This window comes from Arvicanthis niloticus, chromosome 5 (genome assembly GCF_011762505.2).
Source record: "Arvicanthis niloticus isolate mArvNil1 chromosome 5, mArvNil1.pat.X, whole genome shotgun sequence".
Lineage (NCBI taxonomy): Eukaryota > Metazoa > Chordata > Mammalia > Rodentia > Muridae > Arvicanthis > Arvicanthis niloticus.
This window is the reverse complement of record NC_047662.1, coordinates 28,836,555-28,852,021: the sequence shown is the minus strand read 5'-3', so window position 1 is coordinate 28,852,021 and position 15,467 is coordinate 28,836,555. Positions and strand designations below refer to the sequence as shown.

Genomic DNA, 15,467 nt, shown 5'->3' with positions numbered 1-15,467 from the left:
GTCATGTCCTAGTATTCAGACTTCCCCAGCATAAACACAGCCTCCTAGCCCACCTCCACCAGGCTGCCGAGAGGCATGAGAACAGAATGCTGGTGATGGGGTGCACAGAATACACAAAGGGTGTTGGCTTCTCGGCAGTCCACAGATGCTTTGCTGCCTCTCCCAGTGACTAATTCCCCATAGCCACGGCACTCTTTATGACTAGGAGACTGCTCTTTAAACAGTGTGCTGAGATTTGCAATGATGGCAGAAGAAGAGGGTGGTTCTTCATCCTGGATGGTTCACTGACATCAAAATCAAGAGCGTCATGAGTTCAAGGCCAACCTGGGCTATGTAGTGATGTGCGGTGTTAAGAGACATACATAGAGTGTCTGTGTCCTAGGGATATAGCTCAATTGGTAGAGTGTTTACCTAAAATACATGAGGCCCCAGGCTCAATCCCCTGCACCACATAATCCATGTATGGTAGCACATGCCTGTAATCCCAGCACTCAAAGCTAAAGGCAGAAGACTCAGAAATTCAATGTCATCTTTAGCTGTACTACAAGTTCAAGGCCAGCTTGAGATACATAATATTCTGTCTAAGGGGCAGGTGATTTTTTCTATTGTCCTGCCTGTCCTCTTCCATGTTACTTGAGAGAGTCACCACCACCACTTCCTCTGAACAGAGTTCATTCATAATCCCACCTCAGACAACTCTGGGGGCATCAGTGAGACAGGGCAGCAGAGATGGTGTTTCTGGCACAGAGCTGGCATTGGGCTTGGAGAGACCCTCTGGTCCCTGTGCAGGATCTCCATGCAGAAGTCTTGTAACCTGCATTGTCCTGGGGCTTCCCCTCAGTCCCCTCATGTGTGACAGTATGACAGTCAGAACATTGCCTTACCTAAGAGTCACTCAGCGGGCGTCTGTCCCTCCTCAGTGACCCTGAAAGCAGGACCTTATTATTACAGACAGTTGACAAGTGAAGAGACCAGGGCTGAAGGGAGAGCGGCAGGCCCGAGGTCATCCCACTAGGAGTTCAGATCAGCCCCAGGTCTGTATGATTGAAAAACATCTAGAGTTACAGACAAGGACCTTGTACTGAGCTAAAAGTAGATTAAAAAGAGGCTGAGGCCTTTTCTGGCTGCTGGCCTCCTTCCAGCCCTCCCAGAGCGACAAGGGTGACAGAGAACATGCAGCAGTTCAAGGTATATTTGACCCTGTGACATTTTCCTCCAGAGCCCTTGGTGGGCCCTGCTTTCTGAGGAACTCTGTAGAAAATGCATTACGGTCATTAGTGTTATAGATTACAGGCTTCTAATAAAACACACAAGATACATCACACAGAGACCTCGTGCTGCTGTGTAAGAACCCCAGAGGAGTGTGTGGTATGTCATGTGTCCTGATGGGATTGTGGAAGCATGCAGGTTTCATTGCTCCTGAGGGACACTCACGCTGGGGACATCCCTCTCAAGCCTGGCTGACTCAGGGAGTTTAACCGTGCAGAGCCAGGCTCTTGAAGCAGCCCAAGCTTCTGTCTGAGTGACAGGTCCTGAGATACTGACCGAAAATGCAGGCAGATGGACATCTCCCCGCTAGCCTGCAGAGCTGGGGACTTATGGAGAAAGTGACCCCAAACTCCACAATGAATACTCCCCCTACCCCTCGGGTGATTTTTCTACACATTTTGGATAGGAACCTGTTGCTGTCTGCCAGGCAGTCTGTGTCTTACCCAAAGTCTCACCCTAACTAACACAGCCCACAGCCTGTCCTGTCCCCCAACTCCCCTGCCCTAGTGAATGGAGGGCTCCCAGGTTGTTCCGTGCTGCCGGCTGACACTCTGCTTCTCCACAGGCCATGGCCATGGGCATGATGACAGAATATTACCACTTCATCTTCACCACTCTGGTAATGTACCTCCGGGTCCTGCAAGGAAGGGTGGGACCTCCTTGGACAAAGGTTACTTGATCGGGGCCTGGGCCAGCCTGTTGGGGACAGGTGCTATAGATGGAAGAGAGCCAAACCTGAAGGCTCTAGGTGTCACTCCAGGTGAGGCCACAAGGAAATCTTTGTGACCTGCCAACCTTGAAAGGGCATGGGCATGGTCCCTGGAGCTAGAGTGGAGAAGAACAACTTCTCTGTGGACTAGTGTGGGGGCCCTGAATAAGTCACTAGCCCTCCATGCCTCAGTTTCTTCCTCTGGAAAAAAAAATGGGCTTCTACCTTCTTGGGAGGCTTGATAAGCTGATTAGGCCCAGGGGTGAGAGCAGAGCTTGCTTGGTGTAGAGCTGGAGAGAGTGTCTATTGCCACTCTTCAGACTGCCCTCCCACCCACATCTGTCAAAGGCCCCTCAGCTCACCTAGAATGACCACCTAGGATCCTGCACTGTCCATGCTGAAGTCAGCCCCTTTCAGTCACTGGGACCAGCCCACCTGCCAGCTCCAGATGGGTCTCATCCAAACTCTGAGAACATTTAAGGCCATTTAAACCCATTAGAATAATTAGTTGTGGTCTGAGATCAGCAGAATTATGGCATCCTGTGACAAAGAGGGTGCTGGCGCTGAGCTGCCTAGACTTGGAGCCAGCCACACCCTGCCTCCCTGCCATCCCCCATTTGTAGCCCCTACCTCTGTAGCCCTACCATCTTCTAGATGATTTGTTCAGTATAGAGCACCCACCACCATTCATCTGGACCTACCTGGTGATTCTGTCTTCCTCCTCACATCTGGCTTTGGTACAGCTGGCTCGTGACCTCAGGTGACAGCACAAAGAGATACTAGGAGTCCTGGGGCTGGTAGAAGATGGGACGTTTGAGGTAGGAATTCTAGAAAAGCTAGGCCTTGAAGGACCAGTAGGAGCACACCAACGGTTGGGAGAGAGAGGAAGGGTATTCCACACAGAAGGAAGAGACGCAGGTTAGCTCTTCAGTGATGCGCACCCTCTGAAGAGTTGGCTCACTCTGGAGTTGGAGAACCTGCCATGTTCTCACAGGTCCGTGTTGTATTCTTAGCTTGCAGTCTGCCACTGTCAGGCTTATACCTCAGCAACGGGCCACAGCTGCTGTAGAGGGTTTCTCTCGAGCACAGTATGGTCACCACAATACCCTGATTGTCACACAGCCCCCATTCACAGCATCCTGTGCCCATGCAGAGTTCAGGGTCACCTTACCCATTCTGCTGGCTGTGAATCAAACCTGGGCACCTGATCAAAGTACCTTGGGGAGTCAGGAGACCAGACACTTTCTCCCTAAGGGCCTCCACCTCACCTTAGCCACTTACTGCCATTCTGTGTTCTAGACAGTCACCAGCAGCTTAGGACAAGGTGCCCATTCCCTATTAGGGCTCTAGACCAAGACTAGAGATGGCAGCAATCTCATGCCCCACCCCCACCCCATTCCTTCAGCATCGATGCTACTGTCCATGGATGTCAAGATCAAAGGTCTCAGACAAAGCATTCTAGTACCCCAGACCTTTTGTCTACCCCCATGCAGTGCCCCCATTCATCCTGGACAGCCACCAACAAATGCTGAACTGCCCAGCTCTCAGCTGGGAGGATGAACAGCGATGGGCCCAATCCAACACAAAGCTCACACACAACTTCTGAAACTTCCTTCTGTGAGCAGGGCTGTCTGTAGTGCCCACGGAGTGCCTGGCCCCCAGCAGGTGCTCTGTGATGCCAGAGCGAGAGACGAGTGGAGGAATGGCCGCCATACAAATTAGACTGTAATCAGCAAGATCAGTTCTCATCAGCACTGGCAACAGGCAGTTAAGATCACGAACTCCGGTGTGTCTGATTGGGATTAGGATACTTCATTTGGAGGGGGTGATGGCTCAATGGTTAACAGCACTTGCTGCTCACTCAAGCGTGAGAACCGAGTTCACATCCGCAGAACCCACGTAAAAAAAGCTAGGTGTGGCTGTGTGCACACCTAGGTAGTTGAGGACAGAAGATGGCTGGGGCTTCCTGGTTCCATGTTCAGTGAGAGTCCTTTCTCAAAGGAACAATAGATCACAACAGCCAACATCTTCCTCTGGTCTCTGCACAAGTGTGTGTGTGTGTGTGTGTGTGTGTGTGTGTGTGTGTGTACAGCATATACACCATATACATACCACTCACACAACACCACCAGAAAAAGATGCTTCAGTTCCTTGGACAAAGCACCTCCCTTCTCTTTGCCTCAAGCCTGTATCTGTAAACATTGATGATAGTAATGTCACTTGTGAGTCCAGAGCGTCGAGCATGGGAGATGCGTGGGACAACACTTGGCACTCTCAACCATGTAAGGGTCAAACTAACTCAGTGAGCACCTCCTGTGTTTGCTTCCTGTGTGTCCTCCATTCTTCACAACAAATCTCTCCCATTTCCCCAGAAAAATGGAAACCGAGGCTCAGAGAGATGACTCAGCAACAGGCAGGCAGCAGGAACTTTTCCCAACGCAAGCTTTCCAGCTGCCAAACCCTCTGCTGACAACTGTCACTGCAGAGTCCCCAGGCTCCTCTGGCAGGTAGACTCTTCATGATGTCTGGGCCATTACGGTCCAGCACGGTGATTGACACTAATGGGGCAAACAGAAGCCTCACGAATCCCAGCAGTGCCCATACTTAAGGCCTTGCCTACATCCTCTGATTTCCCCTTCCAGGCCACCAGGGGAGAGTGTGCTATCTGCTTCGCAACAAATGATGGAAAAAACGGCATCTGGGTGTCACATGACTTGCCCAGAATCTCAGAGGCTTAGGGTCTTACTCTGGGTCTTGCCCTGTGGCTGCTCCAGGGCACTCTTCTTTCTCCCACCCCATTCTGAGTTTTAGGAGACCATGCCCTTCAAGGGATATGTGGCCTCCACAGTGCAAGCAGACAGCTTTATGGGAAAATGTGTATCAGGCATCTTCCACAACAAGCCCAGTATACTGCCCCCCATGTGTCAGGGCATCCACTGTGTCCCCCTGGGTCCTCTTCCCCTATCACAGCCTGTTGCCAGCTTCCGGATCTTCCTTCCAGCCCTGTTGGCTCAGGGTTCTACCACGTGACTCTTCCCTTTCATGCCCATTGGTCAGTGGTAGCTACGTTGGGAAGGGCAATGGTATTTGCCATTTATCTTAGAAAATATACATCATCAACCTTTCCCCTCGAAAAACTTCTCCAAAGTCGCTTCTCCCACACAGAAGACATTTTAATTACCCCAGCTGCCATTATCCATGTCAGGCAGCTTTAAGCCTTTCCCAGATAACCCTGTGCTAATCAGCCCCAGCTGAGCCCCTGGTACATGTCATGTGTAGGTAAGAGCCTGGAGGTAAAAAGAGAGAGAGAATTATAATAAATTAATAGATAAGCAATCACAATTAATGCCACTTCCCGGCAATAACAGTTACATCATGGGAAAGATATTTTCATCTGTCGTTCCTTGAGGCCATGTTTCCCGAGCATCGGCTTCTTCCCATTCAGACCCGTGGGGTGCTAATGAATTAGTCTATTATGTTATGCTGAATGTTTCTAAAAGGTCCCCAGTCGACAGTGAATTCAGTGTGTCAACATTTGGCATCGGAAATGCAACTTTTTGCCAAGCTGCAAAGTTGCCCACAGTTCACCGTGTTGAGCACTTAGGGTCTTGGCCCCGGGGCAGTTTGAACAAAAAAACACGAAAACAAGAGCTGGACAAAGAGGCCTCTTCTCCAGCAAGTCCATGTCACTGCCTTCATACCACAGGGATGTCACAGTGGCTCTGTGCCACTGGCCATCGGAAACGTAGAGAAGCCCAGACGGGAGACTGACATGGAAGAAGTGACTCCATACCCTGCCACCCATTAGAACTTACATCTAGACTGTCTATCCCCTGACTGCCTCAGCTCATGCTTTGGATACTTGTTCTGTAGCTGGTGGCGGTATTTGTGGAGGCTCTAGGACCTTAGGAGGTAGGGCCAGCTGCTGAAATAGATCCTTCAGGGTCACATACAGCCCCTGGTTCCTGCCGCACTTTCTGTTTCCTGGTCCACCATGGTATGAACATTTGTTTCAACACATTTCCTCATCTCCAGTGTCAACTGCTTTCCCTCTGTTCCCCTAACTATGATGGGATCCAAGTGCCTGAAACCGGAAGCTGGAATAAGCCTTTATTTGCTTAAGCTTGTCTGTCAGGAATTTTGCCACAGCCATGAAAAAAAAAAAAAAAGCAAAACCCCTCCCCCACCCCCCCCCATCTGCAGTTAGGGACCAGGGAGAGCAGCTTCACTATCATGTGAGCCACCCCATCAGTGCTTCTCTACCATCCTAATTCTGCGACCCCTTAGTACATTTCCTTACACTGTGGTGACCTCCAACCATGAAATTGTTTCATTGTTACGCCATAACTGTAATTTTGCTACTGTTTTGAATCATAATGTAAATATCTGGTATACATGATATCTGATATGTGATCCCTAAGGGGGTCTCAACCCACAGGTTGAGAACCACTGCTCCCCAGCAAAGCAGAGATGCCATCCTTTACACTGAGTCAGGTTGGCCTCTGGGCCCAGAGATCGGTAAACTGAGTCAGAGGCCCTGGCAGAACCTCATGCTAAGAAGGCTGAGCATCAGACATGGTCCCTGAAGCTCGGCTTCAGCCCCAAACTTGCACACAACACTGTAGAGCAAAAATCTGTGTCACTTCCAGGTCTTCCTGGAAGGAGCTCTTAGGCCTAGGTATGGAAGCAGACTTCCATCAGAGGCTCACCCTCCTTCCCAGGCAGTTCTCCAACCTACTCCCAACTTATATCCTCACAGAGAGCTTCCAAAGAGGAGGTAAACGTTGAATCACGCCGGATATTACTAGCCTGGTTGACCGGATGCTTCTTTCCACAACAGGGATCAAGAATGCTTAGGAAACCCTTCTTTCCATGGGGGGTGGGGCAGGGTCAAGAATCCTTATGAGTTCATAAGGATGTCAGACCCCAGACCCTAACAGTCGCTGCCTGTTAGGATGAAAGCCTGGGGTCCCAGTACCAGAGCTGGATCATTGATAAACGTGTGTGTGTGTGTGTGTGTGTGTGTGTGTGTGTGTGTGTGTAAAGGAGCAATCAAAGGACACTTCCAGGAAGAATCGACACTTGTCTGAGTCTCAGAGAACAGCTGCAGACACTTTGAGCTACCCCTGTCCAGTATGGGTATGTACAAAAACATCTGGCTTAGGATGAGAAGCTCGGGAAGGTAGGGCAGGACAGAGATGGCTCAGTGAAAACTTGGGATGGGCGTGGGAAAGCAAGATGCAGAGGTAGAGCTTCTGAGCAGGTGACGTGAAAGAATGCCATAGTCCGAGAAAACCACAAGCAACAAGAGTTTCTCTAGCTCACAGTTCTGTAGACTGGGGAGTCTGGGAACGTGGCGCTGGCCTCTAGTGAGGACCTTAGTCTTCCTCGTAGTATGGTGGGTGAGCCAATGGACAGTGGGCAGACCAGGAAGTTGGCAGAACACCTTTGGAAGCCTTCCTCACCTGCCTAACTCACTGTCTCTTGAAGTGTTCCTCAGGTTACCTCTTCTGCAAGCCCCACCCCAACCCCAGCGTTCTTCACTCACAAAAAAATGAGGAAGAAGTTACTCTGGAAGTTAAAATGGTGTGATGGTCCCCAGACTCACTCTCCACTGAGATTGGTACCATTTAGACACCCTCTGGCCATCTTAGTGTTGACTCCCTTCCCTACATCCTCTGCTCCTAACCAGTTTCCTCCTCGGCCTAAACACTGGCCTAGAATCAAGGCCATACAGTAAATTGTCCCTTGGTATTCATAGTATTCACAGCAGTGGGGGTTGGCTCCAGGACCCCCTTGGATAGTAACTTCTATAGATGCTTGTCACAGTTAGGGTATCTGTTGCTGTGATGAAACACCATGACCAAAAGCAACTTGGGGAGGAAAAGGTTTTTTTGTTCTTTTTTCACTTCCTTTTCCACATCACAGTCCATCGCTGAAGGAAGTCAGGACAGGAACTCAAGCAGGGCAGGAACCTGGAGGCAGGAGCTGATGCAGAGGCTGTAGAGGGATGCTGCTTACTGGCTTTTTTTTTTCCTCATGGTTTATTCAGCCTGGTTTCTTATAAAACCCCGGACCACCTGTCTAGGGGCGGCCCCACCCGCTGTGGGTTCGGTTCTCCTCCATCAGTCACTAATCATGACAGTACCCCGTACATCAACTTGCATTTTCTCAATTGTGGCTTTTTCTTCTCACATAATTCTAGCTTGTGTCAAGGTGACATAAAACTAGACAGCACAATGCTCAAAGTCTCTTGTATAAAATTGCTTCGCATTTACATATTACTAATCTATGCTCTTATCTTCCTTAAATCAGCTCTAGATATCTTACGGTACACAATACAATGTAAATGCTGTGTGGTTCACTGCATTGTTGTGGGATTGTGATGAGAAAGAAAGTCTGAATATTCAATATACATGAGCAATTTTATATATACATAGACATACCCATACACACATATATACAGAACCATGGAGAGAGGAAGACGGAGATATCTCCATGGTTGGTTGAATTCACAGATGCCCATGGTCTTGGAAGGCTGACCCTATTTGTTTGGGAAGATTAGGATGAGACTTTTTTGCCTGAATTCCAAGTCCTCTTCTCTGAAACGGAGAGATGAATGCATGCAGTGCCTTCCATAAAGGGTCCTTCTGGGAATGCGGGAGGAGCAGGAGTTTGGCACCAAAGAGGAGCATCTCAGAGACCACAGGACACCCAAGCATTGTGCGAGGTCTGCTCTATGGGCTCCAGCCTGTATCCCTTTTGATGATCAGAGGCTGACAATGGGGTAGGAGTGAAGCGGGAAGGGCTTCAGATCAAGGTGGAAAGCAGCTCAGTGATGGGAAGTGGGAAAGAACAGAGAAGGGACTCAGTTTCCCCAGTCCTGGCTTGTAGCCAGTCTCTGTTATCCAAGAATCTATTTTTGAAACATATCAGCCTGAAGAAAGTGTAGATCGGATGTCTCTAAGTCGGGAAAGAACAGCCCAGGCATGAAGCAGTGCATTTGAGGAATGATGTGAGTGTTGGGGTTTTCAGTGACATAGAGTAGAGCATCTGGGTTACACACAAAATAGATTAATCTCCTGCAAAGCAATAAAACCACAGCCTTAGGGATGACCTTCTGTGTGGAACACAAATCTCATGTTAACTAGAAGTTTGGGCTTTAACCAGTATTAACAGCAGTTCCCAACCCAGCAGAGTTAGGAAGCCCCAGTGACCTGCAAACAACTATTTCTTGTGTGGAAGGCCCATGATGTTTCTCTTGTGTCTCTTTGAGCTTGGAGTCATTTTGAACCTGTGGTGCTCTGTTTGGCTCCTGTGCAGGCTAACCACCCCTCCACATGCTCTCTTCTCTGCTAAGGGGCAGCCAGCTAGTCCCACTCCCTTGCCTCTTGGCTCTTTGCCTCACCAACCCATTGGCCTGAGCTGAGGCTGCAAGAGGGTCCAGAGCTGCCTGGGCTGTGTATCCTGTAGTCCTGAGCTGTAGACCAAGACTTCTCATCTACCATGGAGAGTCCTCGGGACAGCTGTTCCTAGGAAGCAGGGTGAAAAGGCCCTGAGCCATGAGAAAGAGGGAGGAGAAGGCAGTAGACTCCTTTGGCCCCCATTCATCTGTCTAGGAAGGAAAAAAAATACTCTGTCCTTTACACCTCCTTCGGTGTCACTTGGAGATGCCCAGGTCCAGCACCCTTCATCCTTCTGTCGTGAGATGGTTCCTCAGGGTTCTGTAAAAGGGAGCTAATCCCCATTTTGTAGATGAAAAAAAAAAAAAAAAAAAAACAAAAACCCAGTCTCATGGCTCTCATAATCAGCATGTGAGGTCAGTATCAGGAGAGCCAAATGGCCTCGGTGTCCAGTCCCCCTGTGGGTACTGCAGTCATCTTTCATGCACAGGGCTCTGCAGGGAGCCACAGCTCACCCCAGGGGTGCCCAGGCCCGGATGGTGAGGGGGGATCTGGGACACCCCTTAACCGCATCAAACTCTCTTGTCTCTCTTCAGGATCTCTACGCACTGGACCTGGAGCCCTACCGCTACTCTGGAGTAAACCTGACTGGGTTCCGCATACTCAACGTGGACAACCCCCATGTCTCAGCCATTGTGGAGAAGTGGTCCATGGAGCGGCTGCAGGCAGCTCCCCGGGCAGAGTCGGGCCTGTTGGATGGTGTGATGATGGTACAGTAGGCAGATGGACAGATGAACCCAAGGGGCTCCCTCTCTCCCTCCTTCCTTCTTCCTTCTTTCTCAGTCCTTTGTTCCTTTTCTTTCTCCTTCCTTCCTTCCTTCCTTCCTTCCTTCCTTCCTTCCTTCCTTCCTCACTTCCTTCCATCTCTGCATAGAACAGTTCAAGACCTATCTAGACCTCGTCCTTTCTTGCCTTTTCTTCTTGCTAGTTACTGAGGACCTTCAGTAACTAGGACCTCCATATATCAGCCAGAGCCCCCGGGGACAACAGCCCACCCACCCACCAAGGGCTGCCTCTAATAGAGGCGTGGGCTGATGATTAAATGGCTTCCAGAAAAAGGAGCTACAGACAATGGATTTAGATTGTGATGGGTAGATATGAGGCTGGAAAGGCAAGAAAGGAATAAGGAATGGGTGGGATTAGGTGATGAGTTCAGCAGAGGGTCTAGAGAGAGACCCGTAACTGCAGAAAAGAGGGTAGACCCGTAACTGCAGAGAAGAGGGTAGTCCTGGGGTATCCATAACAGGGACACTGAGGCTGACCTGTCTTCAGGTGAAAGGATAGGGCTCTCTCTGTGTCTGAGGGTCTGTTTCTTCCCTGGGGCCTCATGAGCTTGTAGTGGGAGAGGAGCTGAGGCAGCAGCCCTCAGACAGGCCTGTGCCCTCTGCAGACCGACGCAGCCCTGCTCTACGATGCGGTCCACATTGTATCAGTGTGCTACCAGAGAGCGCCGCAGATGACCGTGAACTCCCTGCAGTGCCATCGGCACAAGGCCTGGCGCTTTGGCGGTCGCTTCATGAACTTCATCAAGGAGGTGAGTCTTACACCCCTCAAAGGATGCTCCCAGCAGCCTCCAGTGCTCTGAAGTAGCCAGAAGGCTGGAGCACTCAGGTTTGGGGCTCAGACAGAAGCGGTTTCTGCAGCATACAGACCGGGGCAGGTCACCTCACATCTCTGCCGCTCAGTTTCCCGGGTCTCAGAGGGAACTGAGAAGCCCAAGTGATTCTGGATACAGGGTTTATGGCTCCCATGTACAGACAAACATACTCAGGATCTCACACGCCATCATATCAATGCTGCTTAAGAGGCTTGGAGTGAGATGACCAACTCTATGTTTCTCAACTCTGAATTGTTGGGAAGACAGAGTAAAACCCAGGACCTAAACAGCATCTAGTCTCAGTAACTAGCAAGAAGACAAGGCTAAAAAGGATGAGGTCTAGATAGGGCTATCCTGGGCTACAATGAGTAGGTGATCATGACCAACACCAAGGGGCTCAGGTGAAGCCCTCTACGAAGGTCCAGATTCTCTCTGTCTCTGTCTCTGTCTCTGTCTCTGTCTCTGTCTCTGTCTCTCTCTCTCTCTCTCTCTCTCTCTCTCTCTGTGTGTGTGTGTGTGTGTGTGTGTGTGTTGCTTCGGAGTCCTCCCATTTACTGGCAGCCATTGGCTGAGGGTTGGTCTCAAATCTGTGCCCCCCCCCAGCACAGCAGGTGTGACAGCCCCGATTTTTCAGTCACCATTATCTGTAGTCATTCTAACTTCCTTTGGGTACTGGGTCCCAGCCAGAGGGCCTGCAGCCAACACTGCTTCAGGAACCCCACCTCTTCACCCCTTGCCCCTTGGAAAACATGAGGCTCAGCCATGAGTGTCCAGAGGAAGCAGATTACCCACTGCCCAGCCTAGTAGAGAAGTCCCATTCCCCCTCCTGGGGCTCTCCTACCCATCTCTTACAGAATTCCTTCTGTTCTCCTTAGTGCATTGGGGGCCAGGCAAGAGTAGCCACGAAATGCTCGTGTTCTTTCTATATAACTGGACACTTTCAGAACCCAGGTACCCTGCAGAGTCCAGTCTCCCCTTTGTCCGTTTTCAAGTTGCCCATCTCTCTGTCTGACTGCGTGACAGTAAATCATTTTAAAGACTTGGCATTTCCGAGAGGAGCTGGAAAATACCAGGCCGGAGTTCAGAGCGTGTGAAGCATCTTTCATTTAGCGAGTCCTGAGCTGCTGCTAGAAGGGGGCGGGTGGGCAGGGAAATGTCACGGGGAGGAGCTGCCCGAGGCTCCCTGCCCTGCCCCTGCCCACCCGCCCACAGACAGGCCGCACCTGCTGGCATTTAATTCCTCTGGAGCTGACAGGGAGGAAGGTCTCCTCTGCAGGAGCAAGGCAGCTGAAGACACCTGCTGAGATTTCCCTAGGGACCAGTGGATAGCCTGAGGGTGTGGGAAGCCAGAGGGATGGGGAAGCCAGCCTGAGGGAAGCTGGGCCTCCCTGTGAAGTCTTAAGCAGAGCAGTTCACCTTCTCTGATGTGGCTTTTAATCTTTGTCCCCCTGGCACCCACCAGCTTCCCCAGCTCCGTGTGTGTGTGTGTGTGTGTGTGTGTGTGTGTGTGTGTGTGTGTGTGTGTACACATTTCAGATGTCAGATTCATGTGGAGACCAGAGGTATATTTCAGGTATCTTCCACTATAACATCTACCTTGACTTTTTTGAACCTGGATCTCTCGCTGAGCCTGGCATTCACAGATTAGATGGGCTAGCTGACCAGTGAGCCCAGGAGACCCACTGCCTCCACCCCACACACACCCAGGGCTAGGGTTACTGACATCCGGAACCACATCTGACATTTTCATACGAGCACCGGGGATCTGACTCAGGACCTCTTGCTTCTCAGTCAAGCGTTTTACTACCTGAACTATTTCCCCAGTGTCTCAGTCTATCTTTGAACCTCACTATTCACATCCGGGAAATGGAGACAATGATGACCCCCCACTTTGCAGGGTCACAATGGAAGTTCAATGGGCTCCCTAAGGGTAGTATTGTAACTCTCTACCATAAACTTCCTCCTGGAGCCTGGCCTTGCCCAGAGGTCTGCTCCTTCTCCCTAATTGAGAGCCATTTGCAGGAGCCTATTGGGTTCCAGAACCCACAAAGGAAAAGTGATAACCTATAATACTCAGTCATGACCTACACACAGGCATGATACTGGGCACTTCACCCACCTCTTTTAGAGCCTACAGACCAGTTGTTAGCTGGATCAAGTCTCTTTTGTTCTGCAGCCACCTGGGGCTCCAGGGTGCTGCCTCTGAGTCAGGACACCTTTTGTCCATCTACCTTTTAGGTGGGGCAGAGGAAGGATTGAGACAGAGTCTCAGTAAGCGGCCAGGCTGGCCTGGAATTCACAATCCTCCTGCCTCTAATCCAGCTACCTTCTACCATTATCCAGAAAAGTCCACAGGGATTCCAAGCTGCCTAAGAACAGGGAGACCCTCTAGGCCTTTAGTTGAGATTCAGAGATAAGTTTCCGGGGCCTGGGAACTTGAAAATGTGATTGCTGCTGGTGCTCACTCAAGGGAGAGGCCAGGAGCCCTGCTCAGAATGCAGGGTTATATCCAAACCGTTAGTGCTCAGCCGGCAGGATACCCACATCCAGTGTGGGGATACCTGCGGATGCCCACACCTCTCCTCTGGATACCTCATTCCTACCTGCCCCTACTCACAAGCCTGGCTAAGGAACAACAAACCCCTCCATGCCACCACTGGCTGTATTCCTATTTCCCAATCCCCTTTATGTATCCCAGGACCTCCGGGTGAATGATGGGTCTTCTTTTCCCAGTGTCTTTTTACAGACACTGCAAAATACCCATCAGCATTAGCCCCAGGGAAAAAGAAGAGGAAAGAGGTCCAAATGAAGGGGTGAGGCCCTGGGACCAAGAGGTCTAGCTTGGCTCTGCCTATTGTATAGAGCGAGTTTTGGGGCTCCCAATACTATCTCCCTCCAGCCTGTCCCCAGGGTTCCCATCTGTAACATGGGACTCATGTTCCTCACCTGGCCAGCTCTCGAGGCCACTGAGTGGAAGCTAAGTGATACAAACAGCCGGTTGTGTCTTATGGAACCACCTCTCTGTCTAGGGAGTTGAGTCCAGCAGTAAAGTGCCTGATATACAAGCATTAGAGTCGAAGTTTGAGTCCCTGGCACCCACACATAAAGCTGAGCACAGCGTAGATCTGTAACACCAATGTTGGGAAGGCAGACAGATGAATCCATAAAATTCCCTGGCCTACCAGGCCTCGCTGGGTCAGTGAGCTCCGTTCAGGGAGGAACGCTCTCAAAAATATAAGATGAAAGCCCTGGGGAGATGGCTCTGCAGACAAGAGCTCTGGCTGTGCAATCCTGAGGACCCAAGTTCAAATCCCCAGCACGCACACAAAAGCCAGGCACGGCTGCACATGCCTGTGGCTCAGTCAGTCACTGAGGAGCAGAGACAGGTGGATCCCGGAAGCATATTGATCAGCTACCCTAGATAAAAGGGCAAGCTTCAGGTTCAGAGAGAGCCTGTCTCAAGAGAACAAGGTGGAGAGTGACAGAGGACAATACCTTCACCCTCCAAACAGCCATGGGCACCCACACATGTATATGCAACATGTAACAACAACAATAATATAATTATTAATAATTATTACTACTTTAAATAAGGTGGCAATGACTGAGGAAGATATTCAACATTGACCTCTCATCTCCAACACATCTGCATATACACGCATACATTTCTACAGGCACACATGTGCAAACACAGAAAAAGGTACCACACACACACACACTTATGTGCACAGAGAATGGTTACTCGGGACCCTCGGGAAAGAGATAGTCTAGAACAATATCCAACACTGGCAAACCTGAAGGTAGCAGTTCTTCCCATGAACAGGAATGGCTGTGGGCTGATCACTATTCACAAGCACAGGACTTGCTCAAACTGTCCCACCCTGGTCTGGAAGATAGTCTGCACAAGGTTACGCCTGCCTCTTTTGTTAATAACAACAAGGTAACAGGAGCTGCTGTTTACCCAGGGCCTGAATTAGACCAGGCCTTCTCTCTGGGTTTCCTGGCTTATTTCACTCTCAAAGCATTTTGGAAAGATGGATACCATGATTAGTCCCATTTTCTAGCAAAGAAACTGAGGCAGGGAGTATTCAAGGTCACACAGCTACTGGAGTTGACCGCAGCACTTGGACCCCAGAGTTCACAACTGTGTTATGGAGCTGAGGCAGCAGGTTGAGGGACTTTGTCTCTGGGGTTCATGTTTCAAGGATGCAGCCTTGTAAGCAGAGCCTTTGGTGAGTCTCACGTGCTCTGCTCACCTGCCTCCCTGGCCCTCTCCAGAGATCTGACATGGGCTCCCCCTTCCCAGGGCTTCGAGGCGGGGGCTCATTTGAGCGCATCCGAGATCGATGTTGTACACGAGAAGGTGCAGATGTAGAGTCTGGCTAAAGAGCGTAATAGAATTTATGGAAATCGCTGGCTCGCACCACAG

At 50.4% G+C, this 15,467-nt stretch overlaps 1 protein-coding gene across 2 annotated transcripts in view; it reads left to right on the top strand.

The window, feature by feature from the left end:
- Window positions 1-15,467, top strand: part of Grik3 (glutamate ionotropic receptor kainate type subunit 3) — a 214,825-nt gene that overhangs the window by 144,729 nt on the left and 54,629 nt on the right. For both annotated transcript variants that reach the window (XM_034502711.2, XM_034502712.2), the window contains exons 5-7: window positions 1,835-1,888; window positions 9,978-10,151; window positions 10,832-10,975. In XM_034502711.2, coding sequence (XP_034358602.1) covers window positions 1,835-1,888; window positions 9,978-10,151; window positions 10,832-10,975 — 372 coding nt within the window. The remainder of the gene's footprint in view (window positions 1-1,834; window positions 1,889-9,977; window positions 10,152-10,831; window positions 10,976-15,467) is intronic.